This window comes from Panicum virgatum, chromosome 5K (assembly GCF_016808335.1).
Source record: "Panicum virgatum strain AP13 chromosome 5K, P.virgatum_v5, whole genome shotgun sequence".
NCBI lineage: Eukaryota > Viridiplantae > Streptophyta > Magnoliopsida > Poales > Poaceae > Panicum > Panicum virgatum.
Genome location: NC_053140.1, coordinates 55,256,450 through 55,279,683, shown reverse-complemented (window position 1 = coordinate 55,279,683; position 23,234 = coordinate 55,256,450). Strand labels below are relative to the sequence as shown.

General features: G+C 47.6%; 2 protein-coding genes and 1 pseudogene across 2 annotated transcripts; 1 reads left to right on the top strand and 2 right to left on the bottom strand.

Moving 5' to 3' along the window:
* Nucleotides 1-254: 254 nt before the first annotated feature.
* Nucleotides 255-2,117, top strand: LOC120708712 (nematode resistance protein-like HSPRO1). Its single transcript, XM_039994100.1, has one exon. The coding sequence runs from the start codon at nt 383-385 to the stop codon at nt 1,784-1,786; it is 1,404 nt and encodes a 467-aa protein (XP_039850034.1). The 5' UTR covers nt 255-382; the 3' UTR covers nt 1,787-2,117.
* Nucleotides 2,118-3,562: 1,445 nt separating this feature from the next.
* Nucleotides 3,563-6,738, bottom strand: LOC120710267 (annotated as a pseudogene).
* Nucleotides 6,739-12,983: 6,245 nt separating this feature from the next.
* Nucleotides 12,984-15,012, bottom strand: LOC120708711 (cytochrome P450 81Q32-like). The gene is made up of 2 exons (XM_039994099.1): nt 13,857-15,012; nt 12,984-13,718 (listed from the first exon to the last, which is right to left on the bottom strand). The coding sequence occupies exons 1-2, from the start codon at nt 14,967-14,969 to the stop codon at nt 13,104-13,106; spliced, it is 1,728 nt and encodes a 575-aa protein (XP_039850033.1). The 5' UTR covers nt 14,970-15,012; the 3' UTR covers nt 12,984-13,103.
* Between the last annotated feature and the right edge of the window lie 8,222 nt (nt 15,013-23,234).

Sequence of the window (23,234 nt, the reverse complement as noted above, 5' to 3'; positions counted from 1 at the left end):
CGACGCGGGACGGCGGCACAAACCGCATCATCTCCTGCGGATAAGCTCGGAAACCCTTTGCCCAATGCCCACCCCCCCAGTGGTCGATGCTCCTTTTTCCGCCCTAATTTATTGCCTTCCGCGCCGTACCCCACCCCGGCACCCGTGGTTTCAAACCCGCGCCGCGGGCCCACACGCCAGGACCAGGCCACGCTCCCCCGTCGAACGAGGGGACCCGATCGCGCACGCGCTATAAAGCACGCCTCGCCCTCTCATTCTCGAGTTCAAACTCAAATCCAGAAGCAGAAGCAGAAGCCGATAAGAACTTCAGGCGCAGCAGGAGTAGATAGAAGAAGAGAAGGAATTTGAAAATCAGCCAACGTTCGTATCAGCTGGGGCCGGAATGGCGACGCCCAAGCTGTCCCCGGTCTCGCCGGCGCGGCGGGACGACACGCCCCGCGCGCAGCCGCCGGCTGCCCTGAGGGTGCAGGACGCGTCCGCGGCGGAGGCGTACGAGCAGTACCTGCGCCTGCCGGAGCTGTCGGCGCTGCGGGAGCCCGGGCGCTTCCCGGGGTGGGCGGGCGAGGCCCTCCTCACGCCGGCGCTGCAGGCGCTCGAGCTCACCTTCCGCCTCGCGTCCCTCGCGCTGTCGGACCCGCGCGGGTACGCCAGCCGCCGCGAGCTCGCGCGCCGGCTCGAGTGCCTCGCGGCGCGGGAGCTCGAGCTGGCGGCCGCGCTCTGCGAGGGCGGCGGCGACCGGGGCGCGCCGCTCGCCGAGCTGTCCGCCTCCGCGGGCGTGCTCCCGCGGGAGCGCAGCGCGTCGGAGGTCTGGCAGCTGCCCGGGAGCGCCGCCGCCGTGGTGTGCCGGCCCAGCGAGGCCAGCCTGCTCCCGCGCCTCGCGGCCTGGGACAAGTCCGAGACGCTCGCCGCCCGGATCACGTACGCCATCGAGGGCCAGATGCAGGGGTGCGCCTTCACGCTCGGCCTCGGCGAGCCCAACCTCGCCGGCAAGCCCGTGCTCGAGTACGACCGCGTCGTGCGGCCCCACGAGCTGCACGCGCTCAAGCCCAAGCCCGCGCCGGAGCCCGGGTCCGGCTACCGCAACCGGGAGAACGAGACGCTCTTCGCCATGTACCAGATCCTCGAGTCCTGGCTGTGCGCGGCGTCCCAGCTCCTCGCCCGCCTCAACGAGCGCATCGAAGCCAAGAGCTGGGCAGAGGCGGCCAGCGACTGCTGGATTCTGGAGCGCGTGTGGAAGCTGCTCGCCGACGTCGAGGACCTCCACCTTCTCATGGACCCCGACGACTTCCTGCGGCTCAAGAGCCAGCTCGCGATCCGGGCGGCGCCTGGCTCCGACGCGTCCTTCTGCTTCCGGTCCAGGGCGCTCCTGCACATCGCCAACACCACCAGGGACCTCAAGAAGCGAGTGCCCTGGGTACTCGGCGTCGAGGTGGACCCCAACGGCGGCCCGCGGGTGCAGGAGGCGGCCATGAGGCTCTACCACAGCCGGAGGCGCGGCGAGGGCGAGGAGGCCGGCAAGGTGGAGCTGCTCCAGGCCTTCCAGGCCGTGGAGGCGGCCGTGAGGAGGTTCTTCTTCGCGTACCGGCAGCTGGTGGCGGCGGTGATGGGCACGGCGGAGGCGTCGGGCAACCGGGCGCTGTTCGTGCCGGCGGAGGGGATGGACCCGCTCGCGCAGATGTTCCTCGAGCCGCACTACTACCCCAGCCTGGACGCCGCCAAGACGTTCTTGGCGGACTACTGGGTTCAGAAGATGGCGGGGACCTCTGCTCCGTCCCGGCAGAGCTGAAACCACGAGATGGCGCTGCGGCTGGATAGCGACCGGATCGAAGTTTTGCCCGACCTGCTTTCATGCATGCTTGATGCATCCTAATTCCGGTGGTGATAGTGTGATCAATTCCTATAGATATTTTGTACTTGTAGCACCAGATTCTCTTATTTTTTTTGTGCACTGCTTCTGCATTGTGTTGTGTTCTACACCTACCCAGAGAGTTTGATTCAGTTAGATGCCATTTGTAACTCTAGGCAAAGCATTTCAATTGGAAATTATGTACAGACCACATTTTGTAAATATTTTATATGGTTTCATGTATTGGATTGACTGAATGTTTTGATCGATACTGAATATTGTAGAATGGACTCAGGACAAATGCTTATACTGAAGCTGCAGAAAACAAATTCCAAGAACACGATGGAAAACAAATGTCGAGTTGAGCCCCGTTTGGTACTGAATTCAATTGGAATTCGAGGCAAGTCACCTGATGACCTGATCAGCGGGTGCTCTGTTTTGTTCGCGAAAGCTGATAAGGTGGCTTAATTCGTGGTTAAACCGACAGATTAAAACTGAAGCTACCAGATCCACTTTACTGCTCAAGACATTCACATTCACACCAGCCAGCTATGCAAAGGTAAAGGATAATAAGATGTGTTCAAATTATAGTAGAAGATGGTTGAGAAACTGGATAGGATGGACTTGGCAATGCACACATTCTCGAGTCTGGAAAAATTCTGCTCCACTGACCAACATGCTTTCCTCGAGATCTCGGCAATGCACGCCACACATGCCGCGTTGCCGCTCGTACTCACATGGCGGGAAGTCTGTCTTCCACCACGAGAGCACACGAGACGAACGAAATCAATGGGCGATTACCCCTTAAGGCCCATTGTATCTGCTGCTCTGCACATTGCACAACTGGACGATTGGGTTGCACGAGCCATGCCATGCCCCTGCCAGCCATGCTTGTCCTCCCCATACACGTAACCAGCTATAACACAGTGAGCGTTGAGCACTAGAGAAGTGCAAATTTTTAGTGAGTGAGGAATGTCATAAAAGAAAATTGGGGGGATGAAGAATGTCACAAAAGCAGAGTGAGGAAATGGAAAAGAAAAGATGGTTTATTTATTCAGGACGGGAAAAGAAGATTCATGCGACTATGCGAGCATGTCTGTCTGTCCGAGTGGCCTCGGCTGAAATCGGAATATTGGGCCTCTAGAACCGGCCTTCCTTTATATGTTTGCGGAAGGGTTCGTACGATGATCAACTCGGTTCAGCCCATTTAAACCAACACCAACGTTTTTGTTTAAGGTTAGTCCTAGTCCTACCTGTATTTCAGTGATCGGATCCTGACATCACTGAAATACAGGTAAGAAAATCCACATGGCATCAGTGACTGGATCAACTAAGTTCAGCCCATTGCTCAGGCTCTCCAGAAATGCAGATTTTTTTAGATAATGTTCCAGAAATGCAGGTACGAGAGGGTTGGATAGGTTGCATACACACCATACATGGTGTGAAAATTTACTGGCCGAAAAGGAAATGGGAAAGCGCTGCATCCAAAACCTCTATAGATGCATCAAGTATCAACCACACACAGTTGATCGAAGCAACTGTTAAACTACGGCATCTCAGGTTCTTTGACTTGTTACCATACAGGCAAAGAAACAATCAAACAGAAGGAACAGAAACAGAAATGATGTCACGAAGGTGTCTGAAAGAGTCTAGTACAACAGAGGTTCTTAAAGTCACATCCATATGGTTCATGCAGCAAATTTAAAGTCCAAATCATTCAAGGGAAATTGTATATATTCCTCGCATGCGCGAAGATATTCTTACCGGTATGAAAAACAGACAGACAAATAGGCAGCTGGAGAGCCGCCGTCTGCCTCACTTGAACCTGGTCAAGAACTCCCTCGACGCCAGCTCGCCGGTGTGTCATCACCAGCTGGTTCGCCGCCACTGCCACCGGCGTTGCTAGGGCCTGCTTCGCTGTAGTAGTAGCCGGCGCCCGCTCCGCTGTAGTAGCCGTTTGCGCTGGCATTGCTGGAGGATCCGCCAGCGTAGTACGACGGACCAGCGGCAAGCGCCGTGTTCAGCGCCGTGAGGTATTCGACGAACGGGAACCAGCTGAAGGTGGCTTGCTGAGGGTCTGGAGTAACCAGCTGCAGCTGCGGCGCCGGCGAGGGAGCGTTCATCGCGTAGCTCATGTAGCTTGCCTCCTGCGGGTCACAGCTGATGTTCAGGTCCGGCAGCTGCGGCATGTTGTGGTTGATCATTCCCGGCAGGTGGAGCGATAATGGCGGCCCGGCTGGGCTGGCGGCCCGGCTGGGCTGGCGGCGTTGAAGTTCATCTCCATCTCGGGCGCCGGCGGGTGGACAGCCTCTGAAACGATGGGCCCGCTGTAGGCGGGGCCTTGGAGCGGCGGGGACGCCGCCGCCGGCGGTGCTGCAGAGTCGGAGGCCGGGGGCAGGCTGCGGATGTACTCCTCCAGGATGGAAAGCTGGCCGGGTGGCACCTGCTGCTCGCTCTTCTTCTTCTTCAACCGGCGCTTTGCCTTGAGGCTGCGCTTGGTCGCGTTCCAGTGATTCTTGACGGCGTTCTCTGACCGGCCTGGGAGGAACCTTGCTATCGACGACCAGCGGTTTCCGAAGTATTTGTGAGCTCCAATAAGCATCTTGTCGTCCTCCTCCGTCCATATGTCGTTTTGCTGTGAAAAGTCAGTGAAGAAGAATGCTTAGCATGAGCAAAGATCAATATATACTTGAAGAACATACATGCAAAAAAAAAAAACTATTGCTCGGTCGCCTAAAATTGCGGAAACAGTCAATCAACATTCAAAACCGCCAGAGAGATGGATCATAGATGGGGTTAGCCAGCTAGCCTTTTGGGAAACTTTAGAACTCTTTTATGAATTATGGATTTGCCATGGCAACTAGGTTTTGAAGAGATACAAGGGTATCCAGATAGCAAAGTTGGTTGGGGTGGGTGGCAAGGCGGGGAGGAAGGCGCTAGTGGAACCGGGCCCCACTGCACTGGGGCCACTGGTTAGTGCGACGAGTCACGCAGAGGAGTCTGTGCTAGCAGTGTTAGCCAAGTACTCGGAGGACCAGCAGAGTGGGTGGTGTTTGTAGAGAGTTACATATTGTTTAAGCGGAGTAGCAGTTTGGAGTTGCGGGCACGGCGGCGTGAGTCGGCCAGGGAAATAAGGAAACGGAATAGCAAGTATAGTGGGCTGAGCAGGGTTCACCATTTCGTTTTCCGGTAGAATCCCGGTGATCGGCGGAAACGGAATTCCGTTCCGGAATTTCGGTGAATTTCGGCGAATTTCGGTGGATTTCGGACGAAATTTGTTGAATTTTGAATTTTGAAACGAAATATATCGAAAAATACCGAAATTTCGGATCCCGGTAACTAGCGGAAACGAAAAAAAAACCGAAATTTCGGCGAAATTTCGCCGAAAAGTTAAACCCTGGGGCTGAGTAGTGAAAAGCACGTGAAGAAAGAAAGCAATAAGAGTGTGAACGGCCTGAGGAGTAAAAGTAGCTAAACGTTAAATGTTGATCTAACGCTCGCTTTAGTAGTCTGAAAAGACAAACAAACATACGTTGGTATACACATTTTTCCCCTTTCACGTTTTCCTTTCCTTTTCCATAGCAACCAAGCATCATCTCAAAACAGTTCCTGCTAGATCTATTCAAAGTTCTCAAGCGATCGATTAAAAGTGAGAATCCAAGTTCACAATAGGATCTATAGAGTGAACCTAGAGTAAACAATTCAATATTTAAAAGACCCAGGTTCGTATTTTTATAGTTAATGAACCAAGATAAGAATAAAAAAACAAAAGATCCTAATGCATTTTTCTCATATAAAATACCACAAACAAAAAAGGTGCTCATACTAGAAACTAATTTTGCAATATCAGTTTTTTTGGGGGAAATCTTTTTTTCACCTATTAACTAACCCCCCCCCCCCCCGCCCCAGCCGCCGCCACCGCCGCGGAGTGTCACTCACATTGAAGAAAAATATTTTGACATCCACACTTCCACACTCTTATAGTATCCTAGGTGTAAAATTAAAATTTCCATAACAATTCAAAGTTTATTTGCACAAAAAATGGAAGCAAAGGTTGAGCGTTTGATGATAAATTGGATGCCCTTAACATCAATTATTAAATAAATGCAACATCACAAGTAATCTATGCTATCTGATCCTTTCCTTTCAAATGGTGACGCAAAACATTTAGTGTTGTTCATGCATAAAGATCACATGAAATTCCTTAAAAATCTTATTGATCGAGTGATGTCCTAAGATTAAAATTAACTACACACAAGTAAATTAAGCAACAAGAAACATAGGGATCAGACCTTAATGTCGGGACGCAGATGGTTGATCCATCGCTCACGACACTGCTTGCCAATCCTACCAGGTAAAGACTGTGCTATCACCGACCACTTTCGTTCGCCAAACTGTGTTACCATATCCTTCAGGATGCTGTGGATCGAAGAAGCAAGAACTTTAGATCAAACAATCCAATTATGGATCTAGATCTGAAAGGAAAGGGGGAAAAATAAAAAACAGATTTGGAATTGTTACCTGTCCTCTTCCTTTGTCCACGATCCCTTAAAGGGCGTTGGCTTATCATTGCTTCCAGTTTGCGGCTGTGGAACTTCTTCAACATCGATGGGAACACCTCCAAGGGTATTATAGCTAGATGCCACAATGGCCCCCTCCGGCACTTCAAATCCTGTGGGAGTCATACCTATGCTAGCCACGAGGGAGCTCATGTCGAGGGGCACATCCATGAATTGAGTGCCACCAGCTTGCATAGAAGAAGGCGCTGCCAAGTTGTGATCAAATTGAGGATCATCATGGCTAGAGCTTGCAAGGTTACTCACTGCCGCCTCGTCCCCTATCAATTGCGACTCAAGAACGCGGTTGATGAGGATTGAGTTGTTAAACGCCATGATCGGTACAACCTCCAACGATGGAGGCAAGAAAATGAACTAAAAAGGATGAAATTTTTGGATGGGTGAGAGCGGAGAAAGCAAAGAGTAAAGGGGGAAGGATGAAGATGAAGATCCAGCCCCCTGGTATATATCGAAAGAGGGTGCAACATCAACCGTTCATCTTCACGAAACACTTTTCACATCAAATGGCCAGAAATTAGTCAAAAAGTATGGCGTTCTAACTCTTGTTTTCTTACTTGCACGGCCCATCAGGGTTGTTGTGTTGTCTCGAAACCCACTATGTTGGGCCCAAGGCCCATTTATACCATTACCTCCTTTTGCCACCTGGGCCAAAATATTCAAACTAACTTAACGTATGAAGTAAAAAATCATCATACCGAATTTGCTCTTTCACAAATTTGCAACCCTAGAGATCTCTCTTATAGCATGATCAATAGAAGTTAATTGGACTTTTAACGGAGATGGAGCTGATACACGCTCAACCCCTGTGGCATGAGTCAACAATTGTGCATGCCTTGTGGCGTTTCCTCACCATTTCTTCCTTCCCTGCCTTGCCATCTCATTGTCAACCCATCCTCATCTTTCCTAACAGTAGCGGAGGGTGAATTAAAATCAAGGGGGCCATGTTGGGATCGTGACCTTCAGAGAATGGGGTTCGAAGGTTATAGGTTTGTTGGGGGACATCCAAAGACACTGCAATAATAACCTTCCTCTCTAATGTGGCTCCAACGGCCACCATCTGGGCTCGACTCTCTTTCAGGGTAAAGCTTGGGATAATCGGTGGTCCTGTAAGGACTTTGGAGAACAGTAAAGGTTGGCAGTTGACGATTGCGAGTACATACTGTAACATCCTGCCTCGCGGACAGTTCTCTTGGGGCAGCGGACGGTCCACGACGCGCCCTGTTTCAACCACTCCGAGACCGAGGTTCGTCGGTCGCCGCCACGTGCCGACCGTCGAGCCTATCCCCGGCCCTCCCCGTACGCCGCATTGAAGTCGCGCACCACCCTTCACCCACCCCGCGCCCAAGCCCTCGTTCTTTCTTTCTCGGTTCACTCCCTCTCCCTCCCGACGCCATGGATGATGTTTGAACGACTCCCGTTCGCCGGCCGAATCCGCGAGCTCCCCTCCATGGATTTCAAATCCACCACACCCAAAGCTCAACCACCTCCCTAGCTTCTCCTCAACCCCTCAAACCATAGCCACGACCCCCACCTCGCCGGGAATCCCGGATTCCCCGGCCGCCAGTTCGAGTTTCGCCCCAAACTCGACCTCGCCGTGGAACTCCATCACCCGACCACCATTTCTTCCGTCCAAGGGCTCGAATCGACTGTAAGTAATCTGTTAATGCTCGTGCTCCCCTCGTTCCTCCACGTTCACGTTGTTTCCACGCACGTTCTCGGCAAAGTCATTTTTACCGCCACGGGCCGCACGTCGCCGATTAGGTTAGGCTTGATTCTTTGCGTGCATCACCCATGCCCGTGTGTGCCTTGTCTAGTAGATAGTGTAGTGCTAGCCTCGCCATCGGTCGGGCCACCGTCGGCGGGAACGGCGCGCCGCGGCGCCGCGCCGGCCTCACTAGTGGCGGCGCGCGGTGTCAAAAGATAGAAATCGCGGACGGTCTGCCTAGGAGGGCCGGACAGTCCGCAGGTCAGGTTAGAAGTTGTCCAGAGATGTGGTTGTCTCTGATGGTTTCGCAGAATTGAACTACGGACAGTCCGCTATTGGAGAGCGGACAGTCCGCCGTAGAGTTCGGAATTTGTCCAGAGACGATGTTGTCTCTGGTGGGTTTCGCAGGGTTGAACTGCGGACGGTTCGCTATTGGAGAGCGGACAGTCCGCCGTAGAGTTTAAAATTTGTCCAGAGGCGTCGTTGCCGGGGACGGTCCGCTATTTTGGAGCGGACAGTCCGCCCTATAGTTTTGAGGTTTGTCCAGAGACGTAGTTGGTTCTGGTGGTCTGTGGAATTGTACTGCAGACGGTCTGTCATTTGGGCGCGGACAGTCCGCAAGACATTTCGTTTTAAAGTATAGTGATTGTATAGTTTGGGTTGCACTCAATCATTTCATATGCATTCGTGTAGCATCCGCAGTTGAGGACACCGTGTATGAGGTGATTGCGGCACCGCAGGAGCAGCCGGAGCAAGCCCAGGAGGAGAGGCGTGAGAACCCGGCCCAAGGCCCGTCTGACCCCAGCTCTGAGCAGCAGCCCGAAGACAAGGCCCGGTGCATGACCTACTATTTTAAATTATGACTCACTATATGTATTTATTACTTGTGCATTATGTTTCAGGAGTTGTTTGAAACCTTAGTTGCATGATCCCTAGGTTCCCTTGAGATGATACTAGTGGGTATAGGTCGATAGTAATGCCATGCTTAATAGTCCTCGGTAGAAGTCGAGTGAATTCTTGTCACTCGCGAGATATAGGATGTTTAGAAGTCGAGTAATGTCCGGTTACTCGCGAGAGGTAAGATATATTCATACTCCAGTACTTGAGTTGTGAATTTGCTATGGAATAAATGGAGAATCGAGACCAGGCAGGAAATGTTGATGATGCATATGTATGGCAGCAGGACAGGGTTCCTGAGTGTCTTAGTCCCGTCTGTGTCGATTAAGGACCGGTCGTTGTCGGCAGTGCTGATCGGGGATTGAATTGTACTAACCGCATACCGGGAGTAGGAGGTAGTCGAAACCGGTAAGCCGAGTACTGCTTTGCTTCGAAAGTACAGAACTTCTACCCACCCCTTAGGGCGAGTCGAGTGGCCGCGGAGAGTTGGGATGCATAAGTTTACTTTTGGTGGTCTCTCGTAGGGCTCGGCTGACTATATGCAGGTGGGGCAGTTCTGTAGTTCGAGGCGGGGAGGGGAAAGGTTGGTGCGTGGGGTCCGACGGGGCTTTTGCGTGCCATGTTGGTTAGGTCCACCTTGCAAGGTTAAATCGAATCGATTCGCCGTGTCTCGCGGTTATGAGAGCCTTGATCTCTTTGCTGCATCGTAGCAAAATGTTAGAATGTGAGTTGTATATATCTATATATATAATGTTGAACACATTGAATTATTTGATTTGCACCATCATGTTTGCTATAGTGGGGTTCATGCAAATATTAGATTAGAGTTAATTTATATAGAATCTGGGGCTAAAATAATGAAAGTAAGGAATTACTAGTCGTTTTTTCTGCAAAATAACTACCAGCCAAATGTCTTGCATGTCTAGGTATGTGGGCTAAGTTATAATCACTGGTCGGGTAAGTCTTGCTGAGTATTAGTTGCTCAGAATTTGTTGCCACAACTATTTAAGGACCCACAGGTATAGACTTTTGTCCTTGCTGCGCCAAGTTTATCCGCCTGGACACGGAGGGTTGGAGCGTCGATGGTCCAGAACCCTTGGTTAGCTCATGAAATTGCACACTCTTGGGCAATGTGTGTAATTCTTCTCATGTCTATGTCTCGTAGTTGCCGGATTTTATATTTATCCAACTTTGGTGGATTTGTCATGTAAATTATTTATGTATTCAAACTCGGTTTGTAAAAATTTGTGTTTCGTGCTATGTGTTGTATTATTATTTCTCAAGTATTGTCATGTCGTACCATCTGCGCCCACCTTCGTGTGGGACTACCGGTGTTGTTTCGATCGGGCCGTGGGTTGAGAAAGAACCGTCAAATTAAACCATTAAACTAATGCGTCCGATGTGTTCAAATGACGGCCATTACGCTTAATTTAGAGTTTTAATTTGGCGGTTCCGTCACACATACGTTCAGGTATTGACCTTCGGCAGTACTGAGACGCCACTTTGTTTGTGATGACGAAGGAAAACACACGTGAAGGAAGGAGGCCCGAAGGTCCGAAGAACCGTCGGAGTCACATGTACAATGTGACCATGTAATAGAGTTTAATTTGTACGCTCTGATGCCGGGAAAGGACTGTAAGCCCGGAATATTCCCCACCTCATGTGAGCAGGTGAGGGGCATTTCTGGGTACATGTAACGGAGGTCGTGGGTATAAATACCCACTCCTATTTACCTTGTAACAGGTTGATTCTTTTGGAATATAAAGCTACATACCATTGTTCCATTGAATTATTTCTTATTGCATTTCTACTCCTACTTGGAGATCCCAACATTGATCCCAACAGACCCAAATTGTCCATTGATAATGGACAACTACATAAGTGCTAGGTTAAAAAGAGTACGTGTTATTGGCTAATGGCTATAGATAGATATACTCTTGAATCTTCATTAATTTTGCTAAATCAAGAGGTGGCCGCAGCCTTAGTGTGGCCTCCAGTAGGCTCCACCCCTGTTTCATGAGGCAAAAGTGTCCATTCTTCTTCTCCAATTCCATAATGTTTATAGTTCGTAATGGAGTTAGAGTTAGGTAGTGATAGCTTTTTCTTTGAGGTGGAAAAACTGAGTATTAAATAGATAAAAAAGATTCCCTATTCTTTCTGGAAAACATATCACTCAATTGGGGTGGGGGAGACTTTCCATTTTGGAGAAACAATATCATTCGAGGCTAACTTTTAATCCAAGCTTTCAAAACCTGCTTGGGGTGGGTGGGGGTCGGGTTGGCTGACGAGGATCCATTAGTTACAGTTGAATATGCATTTCCTCACTAGTTCCATCAATGCTAGAAAAGGAGGAAAATTACATGACAGTTCCATCAATGCTAGAAAAGGAGGAAAATTACATGCGCCTTCCTGAGATAATTACATGCGCCCAATATTAATAAGCAATACAATTTTCGTAATATTGTACTTGGAATATTTTGTTTATTTTCACCACAACTAAGAACCCGTTGCTTATATTAATACGCTGCGTGAGCACAAGTTAATGTTATATTGTCATATGTGGGTTGTCAGGTGCGGTGGCGAAGCTAGCAAGAATTTGTGGTGGTGCACAATATAACACACTTACACACATCTAATTTGCAAGGAAGCTATCCATTTTAGTTAGCTCTTAAGGAGTAATTTTTCTTCCTACCATGGTGCGCTAGCACCATGAAAGCTCAACGTGGCTGCCCCCCTGGTCAGGTGTATTGTTAAATATGTGTGCGCTGCCCGTGCACTCCGCTAGAAAAAGGAGAAGGGAAAGGACAAACACACAAACACAGTCACACACACAGTGATGAATAGTCCCTGAACACTTGTTACCCTTTTAGGCTTCCCTATCGGATGGCTAGAACCCGCATGTGTGATGGCAATTTGAATTATGTAGCAACTTATGGGGGTTGCTGTTTAACACGATAGTAGCATAATGTTAGATGTCTATTAGATTGGTTTAAAATTTTTATCTCGATGACTCTAAATGTCCTACGTTTAGAAAGAGAGAAAATTAGGCTCAACAGACTTGCTGGCTCCGTCCATGTGACAAATGGATTTGTGAGCAACTACACAATGTTTATATATTATACTAGTCTATCAACCCGTGCTCTAGCACGGGCTAGTTAGAGATATCTAATAATTATCTATCTCACACTCTCTTTAATCAATTAAACATTCTAATCCAGTACTGCAAAGATACATATTTATCATTATGTAATTGTAATTAATGTGATAGGTTTAGTTACTAATAATTTTTTCTCACTTCGCATCACACCTTCATATATGTTTAATATGTGTTTAATTGAACACTTTGTTTGAGCTATGTGAACAACATGAAAATTGGTATTCTTATCTCTTCTCTTATACATAAATATATGGTGACAAACACATTATGGTTAGTATGTTTATATAAATAATAATATAAATAATATATTAATAATGATATGAATAGTAATTTAGAATTTTATATTGATGTTCTTTAAGATTTTATTATAGTAATATAATTTTGATTCAGATTTGGGGTTTATTTTAACTTTTTATTATGTTATCATTGGATAATATATATAAAAATTTAGGGGGTTATTTGATATTATTTTATAATGGCATAAGTGGGTAATTTATATGAAGATTAGGAGGTTACTTTAGATTAGTTCTTTATAATGACAGAGGTGGGTAATTTAGATATTTGTTTAGTGGGTTACTTTAGTTTATTTTTATAATGATAAAGGTGGGTAATTTATTAAAAATATAACAGATCCAATGACTATTATGATTAGAGTTGCCAGATTGATGGCCGGATATTTCTGTTTTTTTGTGAGAATTTATAGGATTTCTCTATTTTTTTAGACTGTCCACCTAGGATCCTAGGTGGCTTTACCTGGAGGCTTCAAAAAGAACCTCCAATTAGTAATAGTAAGATATCATATATGAATAACATAATTTGTATAGATTAATAGCATTGTACCATTTACACTACTAAACTTTATGTGCCATTTATTCGTCACCTATAAAATCTTAAGATTTCATCCTAGATTTTCGTTTCATCCTAGATTTTCGTAAGGATAGTAGACATGTTCGCCCGTGGCTTGCAGAGAGCTTCCAGAGGAACAGCCTTAAACATGACGGGGCCAGTGCCTGTTGCCATGCCAATCTCTCCGTCTCCAATCCTGCTCCAATCGAAGCATTGGAGCAGCACGCCCAGAACCAGCCCCATGGTTCGCATTGCAAGATTCTCCCCGGGGCACTTGCGCCTCCCCATCCCGAATGGTATCATAAACTTTCCCTCTGCTCCGCCGTGCTCGAACCTCTCCGGCCTGAACTCCTCCGGGTCCTCCCATGTGGCCGGATCCCTGTGGATGGCATGCGCATTGACAAGGACCAAGGACCCTGCTGGGACATCGTATCCGTGTATCTTGCAGTCGGTGGATGCCTCATGCGGCAGTAGCAACGGCGCGGCAGGGTACAACCGGAGAGTCTCGTTGATGATGCAGTGGAGGTACGGCAGATGGGGAAGGTCGTTCTTGTCAGGAAGACGGCCCCCTCCGACGTTCAAGTCAATTTCTTCTTGAGCCTTTTTCAGTACATTTGGGTGTTGAAGCAGGAGCGCCATTGTCCACTCCAGAGTCGTTGAGGTCGTCTCTGTGCCAGTGCCCAGCAGATTCTTCAATCCAGATACGGGGAAAAAATATTAGAGCGAGATGGAAAGAGAGCAGGATATTATTAGATACGTAGAAGCAGAACTAAGGACATGAAAACACGGATAGTGTCCTTTAAAAAAAACATGGATAGTGCCACTCACTGCCACGAGAGCGCTGATAAAAGTGTCGGGGTAGACGTCAGGCTCTGTTTTCTGCAGCGACAGCATGACGCCGATCATGCTCTTCTTCTCGTCGGAGTTGTTGGCGTCGCCCTCGCCGTTCTTGCGTTCCAGCTGCTCTAGCTTCTCCCTCTCTGCATCGATCATCTTGTAGATGAACGTGTTCCTTCGGTTAACTGCGTCCCTGAGCTTCTTCTTCACGCCGTAGACATCGAACCACCGAAGCAGAGGCATGTAGTCCCAGAGGTTGGCCACACCAACAAGAGGGACGATCACATCGAATATGTTCTTCATCTCCCGCGCCTCCTTGGACATGTCCTCGTCATCGTCGTTGGAGTAGGTGTTCCTGGTCTGCGCCATGATCTCCATGAGGACGCTATGGGAGAGCTCGAACAGCCTCCGCTTCAGCTCGACCCTGGCGGCGCCGCCCGGCGCGGCGGCCGAGGCGCGGGCAAGGCGGCGCGCCATGGCGCGCAGCTCGCGGGAGATGACGTTGTCCGACATGATGTTGACGCGGTGGGCCGAGAGGAGGTTCACGGTGGCGACGCGGCGCATGGTGCGCCAGGCCGCGCCGTAGTTGGCGAGGGTGAGCACCGAGTAGTCGAAGGAGGCCTCCCGCACTGAGGGGAAGTGCGGGCGGTTGGCGATCGCGATGTCGAGGTCCCCGGAGAAGCACTCCTTGGCCAGCGCCGCCGTGCCGACGACGACGGCGTGGCGGCCGCCGAAGCGAAGGTGGACGGCCGGGCCGTAGCGCGCCGCGAGGTCGGCGAGCGAGGCGTAGAGCGGCTTCTTCTTGAGCAAGGGGAGGTGGCCGAGGATGGGGAGCGCGAACCGCGGCCCAGGTGGCAGCCGCCGCCGCTTCCTGCGGCCCATCAAGAGGTGGTGGAGCAAGACGAGGAGCACCAGGGTGACGGCGGCGAGGTAGTAGAAGCTTTCCATGGTTTGCTTGCGGTGAAGCGAGACGTGGTGACTGATGATGAGCTGAGATTTAATTAGGACCTGTGTCTTGCTGTGCGATATATGTTGTTCTTGCCCGTGGATATGGACGACGGGCATGCAGATATACTTATATATAGCTAAAGCTAAATCAAGCATAAGCTTTGCTCATGGAAGAAAAGCATGAGGCCGAACGAACTTGTGAGATGCATGGAACATCCGACCTGCTGGGAAAGAATATCGCGTCTGCATACGCATCCAGTGACGTTTCCAAGGTGATACGATTGCATCAATAGAAAAGTACATCTAGTACTTGTCAAATGTTGAAGTTGAACCGTGCAGCCAGCTCTGAGATAGACATACACTTTTCCAACCGTACGTAGCGTTCATGTTAGTGAACCTGATGCACCAAAAAATTTATTTGGACTCTAAATCATGCTGCAAAGATTAGCATTGTATTTCTAGCAGCTAGGCTCCAAAGCTTCTGGTGAGACGGGAAGCATCGAACTAGCAGCGACGCCTTCGAGATTGCCGAGGGAGAAGACCACACGGGACACCTAACCTTGTCCGATGCTGGAGACCCTTTCAATTTTCTGTCTTGGAAGGGTCAGCAGTCAGCACGTAGTCCCCAGAAACATCCGGCGGATTCCTCGCCGGTCTTCCTCCCCGTGCGGCGGCGTCCGATGGCGATTGGCGGCGCCGACGACGCGAACATCATGGTGGGGACCGAGTTCGCCGGGGACAATGGATGGCTTGCGGAGTTGCTCGCTACCTGGAGTTGCAAACTTCTTTGAGGAATCTAGATTAGATCTTGTTTTAAGATAGAGGCTGTGAGATTTTTTTTTAGACCTAGACGTGGTTTTCAGTTTTGGAAAGAGACGGAGGAGGTGATCTAGGCATGTAAAGGGGCTGGCGCAGGTACGTGACTTTATTTTCCCCAATTTCTAATTTTCAGAAATTATTTTCATATTCAAAAATAATTCCAGTAGTTCCTAAACTCTTTTCTAAACGTGGAAGAATACTCCCAAACTCTAGAATACTTGAGGACAATCCAGAAATAGATAGCAAATGAATTTTTTACTCGGTTCATTTATTGGGTCTACGCATGCATGTACATGGATCCTATGTGGCGGCGATCTATCTACTCCTCGGCTCATTGTTTGAGATTCGTGTGGTTTTTTTTCCCATTGACTCGCTGGTTAGTGTTTCTTTTTCCACGTTCGTTCTTTCCTCTCCCGAACCTTCCGTGTAGAGTAGTAGTTTGCTTGTGCTTGTGGCATTTTGTTTCGGGACCGTCTTCTCTCTCCCATACATTCTCCCCCCATCTCTCGCGCAAGGTGAGCCCATACGGTGACACGGAGGCAGGATGAGCCGGCGGCATCCAGAAATCATCCAATCCCAGAAGCTCCGGCGCCCACCTCCGAACCAAGCTTCCCGATCCCTCAGCCCACCAGTTGTCAAGCCGCCGACCACTGCTGCCCCGCAACCCGCTGCCACCACCAATCTTCCCTACCCTACCACCCCTCCCCTGCTCTAAGTCCGATGGACACCATAAGGGCATGCATTTGAACAAAACCTATTTTTTTGGTTCAAATAATTCTTGCTCAAAAGTTTTAAATCCAGGAGTATTGTGAATGTTTCTTATTCTTGAGGATGAACTCTTCTGATCCACGTTTTGTCCAAAATTTGAGATGAGGGTATTATCCTTAGATGAAACCTTTTTCTACTACTGGCCAATGATAAATAGGGATCATATATCCTCGTCTTTAGGCTATTTGTTCGAAGGCTCTAGGATAATTTATTTCGATTTCCAATCCGTTTGCATTCTTGCTCAAATAAGTATAAAAGATGAACTTGAGCACATACATTATAGTCAGCATGCATGAACAACATTGCAATATTATTGTGGGACTGACATGGAAACCCTGATTGACCGACTAACTAATGACAGAATTCGTGTTGTGTTCATAATTTGTAAATCTTCTTCTGATTCTTTGTGTTGTTTGGGTTGCTTTCTATGATTTCTTACATAGTAGTGAGTGTTCCTCGAACTATAGTGCCGCGACGGGACCTAGGGCCTCGTGTGGACTGCAGCCATACGACTGTGCCACTGGGTGCGCGCTGGTGCTTAAGTACGTGTGAATATGAACTACTACGACTGTCTTTTCATGCAACCCTTAAAACGTTTTCCTCCTACTCCATCCTTTTAAGGGGGTAGACCATAGGTGAATCACAATGTACGTGGGTTGCAGTAGATTCAAGTTTCGGGGCACCACATCTCACTAACCTGCATAGCAATATATGCGTCCTGCATTATGCAACTTAAATTAATAAACAATATTGAGCAAGGATGTTCTCGAGCAAAAATTTTCCTGGGGTACACAATGATTCATGTTCTCAACCGAGGAAAATTCAAATCTTCCAAGAACATCCTCGATCTAATCTTTCTAATCAATATTCGTTGGGAATGTTTTATGGGTATCGGATTAACCAGGGCTGAGTTTTCTACCAAATCTTGTGCCAGCGATTTAGAGTTGTTTTTTCTTGGATTTTTCTTTCTCCGAGTGTTCCCTTGACTTCCTGTAGATATCCAGAACTATGTTTAAACAAGGGTGTAGAGTTCCATGGCCAACCCTCATTAGTCCTATACCTCTTATACCGTTTTTAAAAGTCAATCCTCAACCCTTACGTCTTCGACCCTTGCTTTCCCCTTTAAATCTCGGGATGAGATTTCTTTAAGGGGGTAGGATTGTAACACCCCATGTTCTACCGGTCCGACCGGTGTCGCCGACTGGTCAGACCGGTTGCACCGGTTGCCGCGCGTCGAGCATCGTCACCGGCGTGAGACGCCACGCGTCGGCCATCTCCGGCGTCGAACGTCCTCGTCCCTATCCCGAGTCGGCCGCTAAATATTTTTCCCTCTCTCTCTCTCACGCTCAGCTCCCGGCCTCCTTCTTCCTCCTCGAGCAGAGGTCGAACGAGCTCGAGCAGCTCGCATCCTCCGGCCCAATCCTCGGCCTCCGCCCCACCAACTTCAAATCACCGCCAACCACAGCTTCCCCACCTCCATAGCTCCCTCCCCATCCCATCGGGCCTGAGCTCCGGCCCTCGGACAGCCGGAAATCGAGGATCCTCCGGCCGCCGGCCATCCATGGCCATCGAGCTCCACCTCGACGTCGAACTCTTAGCTCCGGCCACCGTTTTCTTCGTCCAGCGGCTCAAATCGAACCTAGGTGAGGTGCCGATGCTCATGCTCTCCTCGTTCTTGTGTGTTCCACGAGTTTCCGTGCTCGTTCATGATGTTGCCGCCGTCGTCATACTGCTGCTTGCCGCGAGCTGCACGTGCGCGTCCCTGCGCCGCGTTGCTGGGTGTGACGGCTTCGCCCGGCCGTGCTGGTTGCGGGCCTGCGCCGCCCTACCCTGATGCTGGCTAGCCTCGCCGCCGGCGGAAGCCGCTCGCCGCGCCGCCGGCCATGGCCTTGTGCCATGGCTCAGCTAGGACCGGTCTGACCGGTTGTAATAACCGGTCTGACCGGTGGTTCCCCTTTTATTCATTTGATGAAACTTGTAGGTTGCATAACAATTCAAGAAAAAAACCTAAAAATACAAACTTAGTTCTGTTTGAATGCGCAGATTTAAATCTCTAGGGGAAAAAATGTTAATTCCTGTGAAATGACCTTTTTGCCTCCGTTAAAGTTTAGGTTGTGTTTTAGGCTTGTTTAATTAGTTTCGGCAAATATGTTAGTCTAAAGATTATGAAACTAGGGCAGTGGCTTATTTTAGGAATGTGTAGTCCATTGCAAAAGCTACAGGTCTAGGAAACATCGTTAGTGTGTTACTCAATTATTCACATGCTAGTGTAGTTCTTTTCTTTAAATTCATTTATAGTCTGAGTATAATTAGGAGTTTCGAAGCTTTTCGATTTGCAAACCTAGGCTGTGGCTCGGCCAGCCGACTGTGACCGGTCTAACCGGTTGAGTCGACCGGTCCGACCGGTCGTGTACTTATATAATGGTCAGTAACCCAATGTCCGGATTATCCGGACATATATCCGGATTATCCGGATATGCGCAGCACCAGAATGTACTTATGATCTACTTTAGCGAGTTATTTTACTTATGGAAAATCTAACTAATTCGTGTTAAAAGGTAAGACCCTATTGCTAGGTTGAGGCCAATATAATTCTCTGGTGAATAAAACTCCATAAAGGTTCTATAAAATAAGTTGGTGGTGTCTAGGTATATTAGACTCTGTTCTTTGCCACCTTGTTTCCTAAGTTTGTGTTTCTATAATTTGCAGTTATATTTGTTAATCAATTAACGGTTTCCTAGGTGTAATTAGAATTATGCATTATGTCAATTAACATTTTGTTAACATTTTATGGCTATACACGTAGAATCTTTAGCTAAAGTTGTCTTTCATAAATTGATCGTGAAAATCTGGCCATGGCTCCTGTGCTGATCATGGTCCGACCAGCCGGTCTGACCGGTATGGTATACCGGTCTGACCGGTAATAGTAGGACTGACAGTCGTAATTATATGAGAATCGTAGCGCTTATTCTCGGTCAATAGTTGCTTCGTGTTTGTAAAATTATATCCGCATTATTTATATGCATGTGCATTAATTAGCATTTCATATGCATTCGTATAGAACACGTGGTGAGAACGTCGACTACAGATGGATCGTGAAGCTCAGGATCGGTGAAGCATGATTGAGAGGGAAATTCGTGAAGACCCGGCCCAATGGTCGGAAGGGCCCAAGATCGGAAATAATATAGCACTGACTTAGTGTTACCCTCAGGCAAGCCCCGGTGCACATCCTACTATTTTAAATTATGACACCTATATACGTAACTATTACTTGTGCATTAGGTTTATGAGTTGATTGGAACCCTAGTTGCATGATCCTTAGGTTCCTTGAGTTATACTAGCATGTATAGGACGATAGAAATGCTATGCTTAATAAGTTCTCGATAGAAGTCGAGTGACTTCTTGTCACTGGCGAGATACAGGATATTTAGAAGTTGGGTAATTTCCGGTTACTCGTGAGATATAAGTTATATGTGTTTATATTACAGTCCCTGAGTTATTGAAAGTGATATGAAAATGTGAGATCGAACGGGGAGGGATGATGATGTATAGGTATGGCAGAAGGACAGGGTTCCTGGGTGCCTTAGCCCCGTCCGAGTTAGTTAAGGACCGGCCGTTGTCGGCAGTGCTGATCGGGGATTGAGTTGTACTAACCGCATGCCGGGAGTAGGAGGTAGTCGAAACCGGTAAGCCGAGTACTGCCTTGCTTCGAAAGTACAGGAACCCGCACCCAACTCCTGGGGTAGTCGAGTAGTCGCGGAGAAATGAGGATGCATATGTTTACTTTTGGTGGTCTCACGTTGAGCTCGGCTGACCATATGTCGTTGGGCTGGTTCCTGTAGTTCGAGGCGGGGAGGGGAAAGGTCGGTGCGTGGGGTCCGACGGGGCTTTTTGCGTGCCGTGTTGGTTAGGTCCATCTTGCAAGGTTAAATCGAATCGATTCGCCGTGTCTTGCGGTTATGAGGGCCTTGATCTCTTTGCTGCATCGTAGTCTCATGATAGAATGAAGAGGATATGTATAAATATGACAATGAACACATGGAATTATTATTTGATTGCACCAACATGTTTGCTATAGTTGATTCATGCAAACATTAGATTAGAGTTAATTTGTATAGAATCTGGAGCTAAAATACTGAAAGTAAAGAATTACTTTAGTCGTTTTTCTGCAAAATAACCACCAGCCAAAAGCCTTGCATGTCTAGGTATGTGGGCTAAGTTATACCCACTGGTCAGGTAAGTCTTGCTGAGTATTATTTGCTCAGAGTTGTTGCCACCATTAATTTGTTTCAGGGCACCCCGACGTCGATTTCTGCCCCTGCTGCGTCAAATTTATCCACCAAGATGCAGAGGGGTGGGATGTGGTGCAGCGAGACCCCTAGATTAGGGATTTGGCGAGTTGCACGCGTGTGGGCGATGTGTGCAGCTTCTCTGCTTGTTCAGACCGGTCTGACCGGCCGGTGGGACCGGTCTGACCGGCCGGTGGGACCGGTCTGACCGGTGTCTACATAGAGTTCCCATGCAGACCGATCTGACCGGTTGGATGAACCGGTCTAACCGGTTGAGAAGAGTCAGAACACTAGCGTAGTTGTAGGTTCTTTTATATTTGAATTTGGCTATCCTATTGTATAGTTTGTAAACTATTTAGTTTATGTAGATTATGTAAACTATTGGTGTATTTGAATACGGTTTGTAAAACTCTTTGTTAATATCGTATGTCACTCTTGTATATTTTCAAATATTTGTTGTGCTCGTACTATCTGCGCCCGCCTTCGCGTGGGACTACCGGTGCTGTTTCAATCGGGCCGTGGGTTGAGAAAGAATCGCCAAATTAAACCATTAAACTAATGCGCCCGATGTGTTCAAATGACGATCATTACGCTTAATTTGGAGTTTTAATTTGACGGTTCCGTCACAGTGCCTGTCACACCGCCAACCTCCTTCTCTCTCATGGTACACGTAGGCATTCAATCAGCTCTCCATCGGTTATAATACCTGCTCTAAGAGCAAATATTATGGGTGGAGATGAGTCAGCTGAATCCGATGTGGAAGGACAAAAAAGAAAGTATGAGAGAGAAGGATGCGAGCGTTTGACGAGACGCCGGTTCAAGCGGGCGTTTTGTGCTGCTGCAGCAGCTTTTGCTTCCGTGTCTGGCTCGTATAGGTGGAGGCTGCTACAAAGTTTATGGAAAACATTGAATGATGCGGGGTTCACCACTGCTGTTGCACGCGCCAGCCTTCTGTTACCGCCCCTTCCATAACCCCGGCACTAACCAGCTGCTGCCGCCGCCTCTTCTGTGATAGCTTGCGCGCGCTGAGGAATAGATTTTTGGGATGAACCCGACCGGCTGGCCACGAACCCATATGGAGACGTGGCTCGTTTTTTTTCAGATATTTTTTCGTGAGCATTGCTCAGGAACTATCTTCAATCTTTAGCACATTTTTTCTTGTTTTGGAATATTTTTTCTTTATTGCTCTTAGTCCTTTTGCGATAGTGTCCTGCTTAATTTGTGGCCCACCTACTAAGTCTTCTGAGCTGACTTCATTCTAAGAAGAAAAAAGTCTTTTCTGCCTCCCTCAACTTTGGACCGAATTCGTTTTTCATCCCTAGACCACAAAACCGGTTATTTAGACTCCTCGAACTCCCGAAACCATTCGCGCGACCTCCTTTGAGCGGTTTCAGGGTGACGTGGCAGCGGTTTTCTCTTTTTCTTTTATATTTATTTTGACTGAATCTTTGAAAAATTATATTAAATCACAAAAAAAATCATAAAATAGAAAATCAAATTTTGTTAGACTCCATATGAGTAGATCTACACAGTGAACATATTATATGGTATACTTTAGTATACATTTTTTGCTATAATTTTATATATATATATACTTTTCTGTAATTAATTTATAGATACAGTTTTCGTTGTCTAATTATGGTAAAATTTTTATAGTGGGCTAATTATTATATGGTGGAGCTGTAGTAAAAATATTATAATTATGGGATCATGTATGACTGAGATATATATTTATCTATATAAACTTAGATAAATTTAGATGAATCAATAGATAAACTTAGATAAATCTATATCTCAGTCATACATGATCCTATAATCATAAAATTTTTACTATAGCTCCACCATATAAAGATTAGCCCACCATAAAAATTTCACCATAATTAGACAACGAAAACTGTATCTATAAATTAATTACAGAAAAGTATATATATAAAATTATAGCAAAAAATTTATACTAAAGTATACTATATAATAGGTTCACTGCATAGATCTACTCATGTGGAGTCCAACAAAATTAAATTTTCTATTTTATGCTTTTTTTTATAATTTAATATGATTTTTCAAAGATTCAGTCAAAATAAATATAAAAGAAAAAGAGAAAACCGCTGCCACGTCACCCCGAAACCGCTCAAAGGAGGTCGCGCGAACGTTTTCGGAAGTTCGAGGAGTCTAAATAACCGGTTTTGTGGTCTAGGGAGGAAAAACGAATTCGGTCCAAAGTTGAGGGAGACGGAAATGACTTTTTCCTTCCAAGAATTGGAAGCCTCGTCATGCCGATCCCGGCCTCGCCGCCCAGCCCACACTGACTTTTTATTAGGCTTTATCAGGTATATATATGGCCTAAATTGATCAGGCCCATTTAAAGCATCGGATCCACCATTAAGCTTGTTCTGCTTGAAAATTGTGTGGATCTTCTTCTTTTTTCTGCACGAAAAAACGCAGCATCGCGATTCAAAAAAAAAAACGCAGCATTGACTTTCGGTTACTTACGGTTCTCCTGCAGAAACAAGTCCAGCTAAGCGTGTTTCTTAGCACCAGTCACAGT

Excerpts from the sequence above, each read along its gene's own strand:
- LOC120708712 (XM_039994100.1), top strand. The coding sequence starts at position 383 with ATGGCGACGCCCAAGCTGTCCCCGGTCTCGCCGGCGCGGCGGGACGAC.
- LOC120708711 (XM_039994099.1), bottom strand. The coding sequence starts at position 14,969 with ATGCTTGATTTAGCTTTAGCTATATATAAGTATATCTGCATGCCCGTC. Across the intron at positions 13,719-13,856 it reads TTATCAGCGCTCTCGTGGCA|AATCTGCTGGGCACTGGCAC; the intron begins GTGAGTGGCACT and ends TCTGGATTGAAG.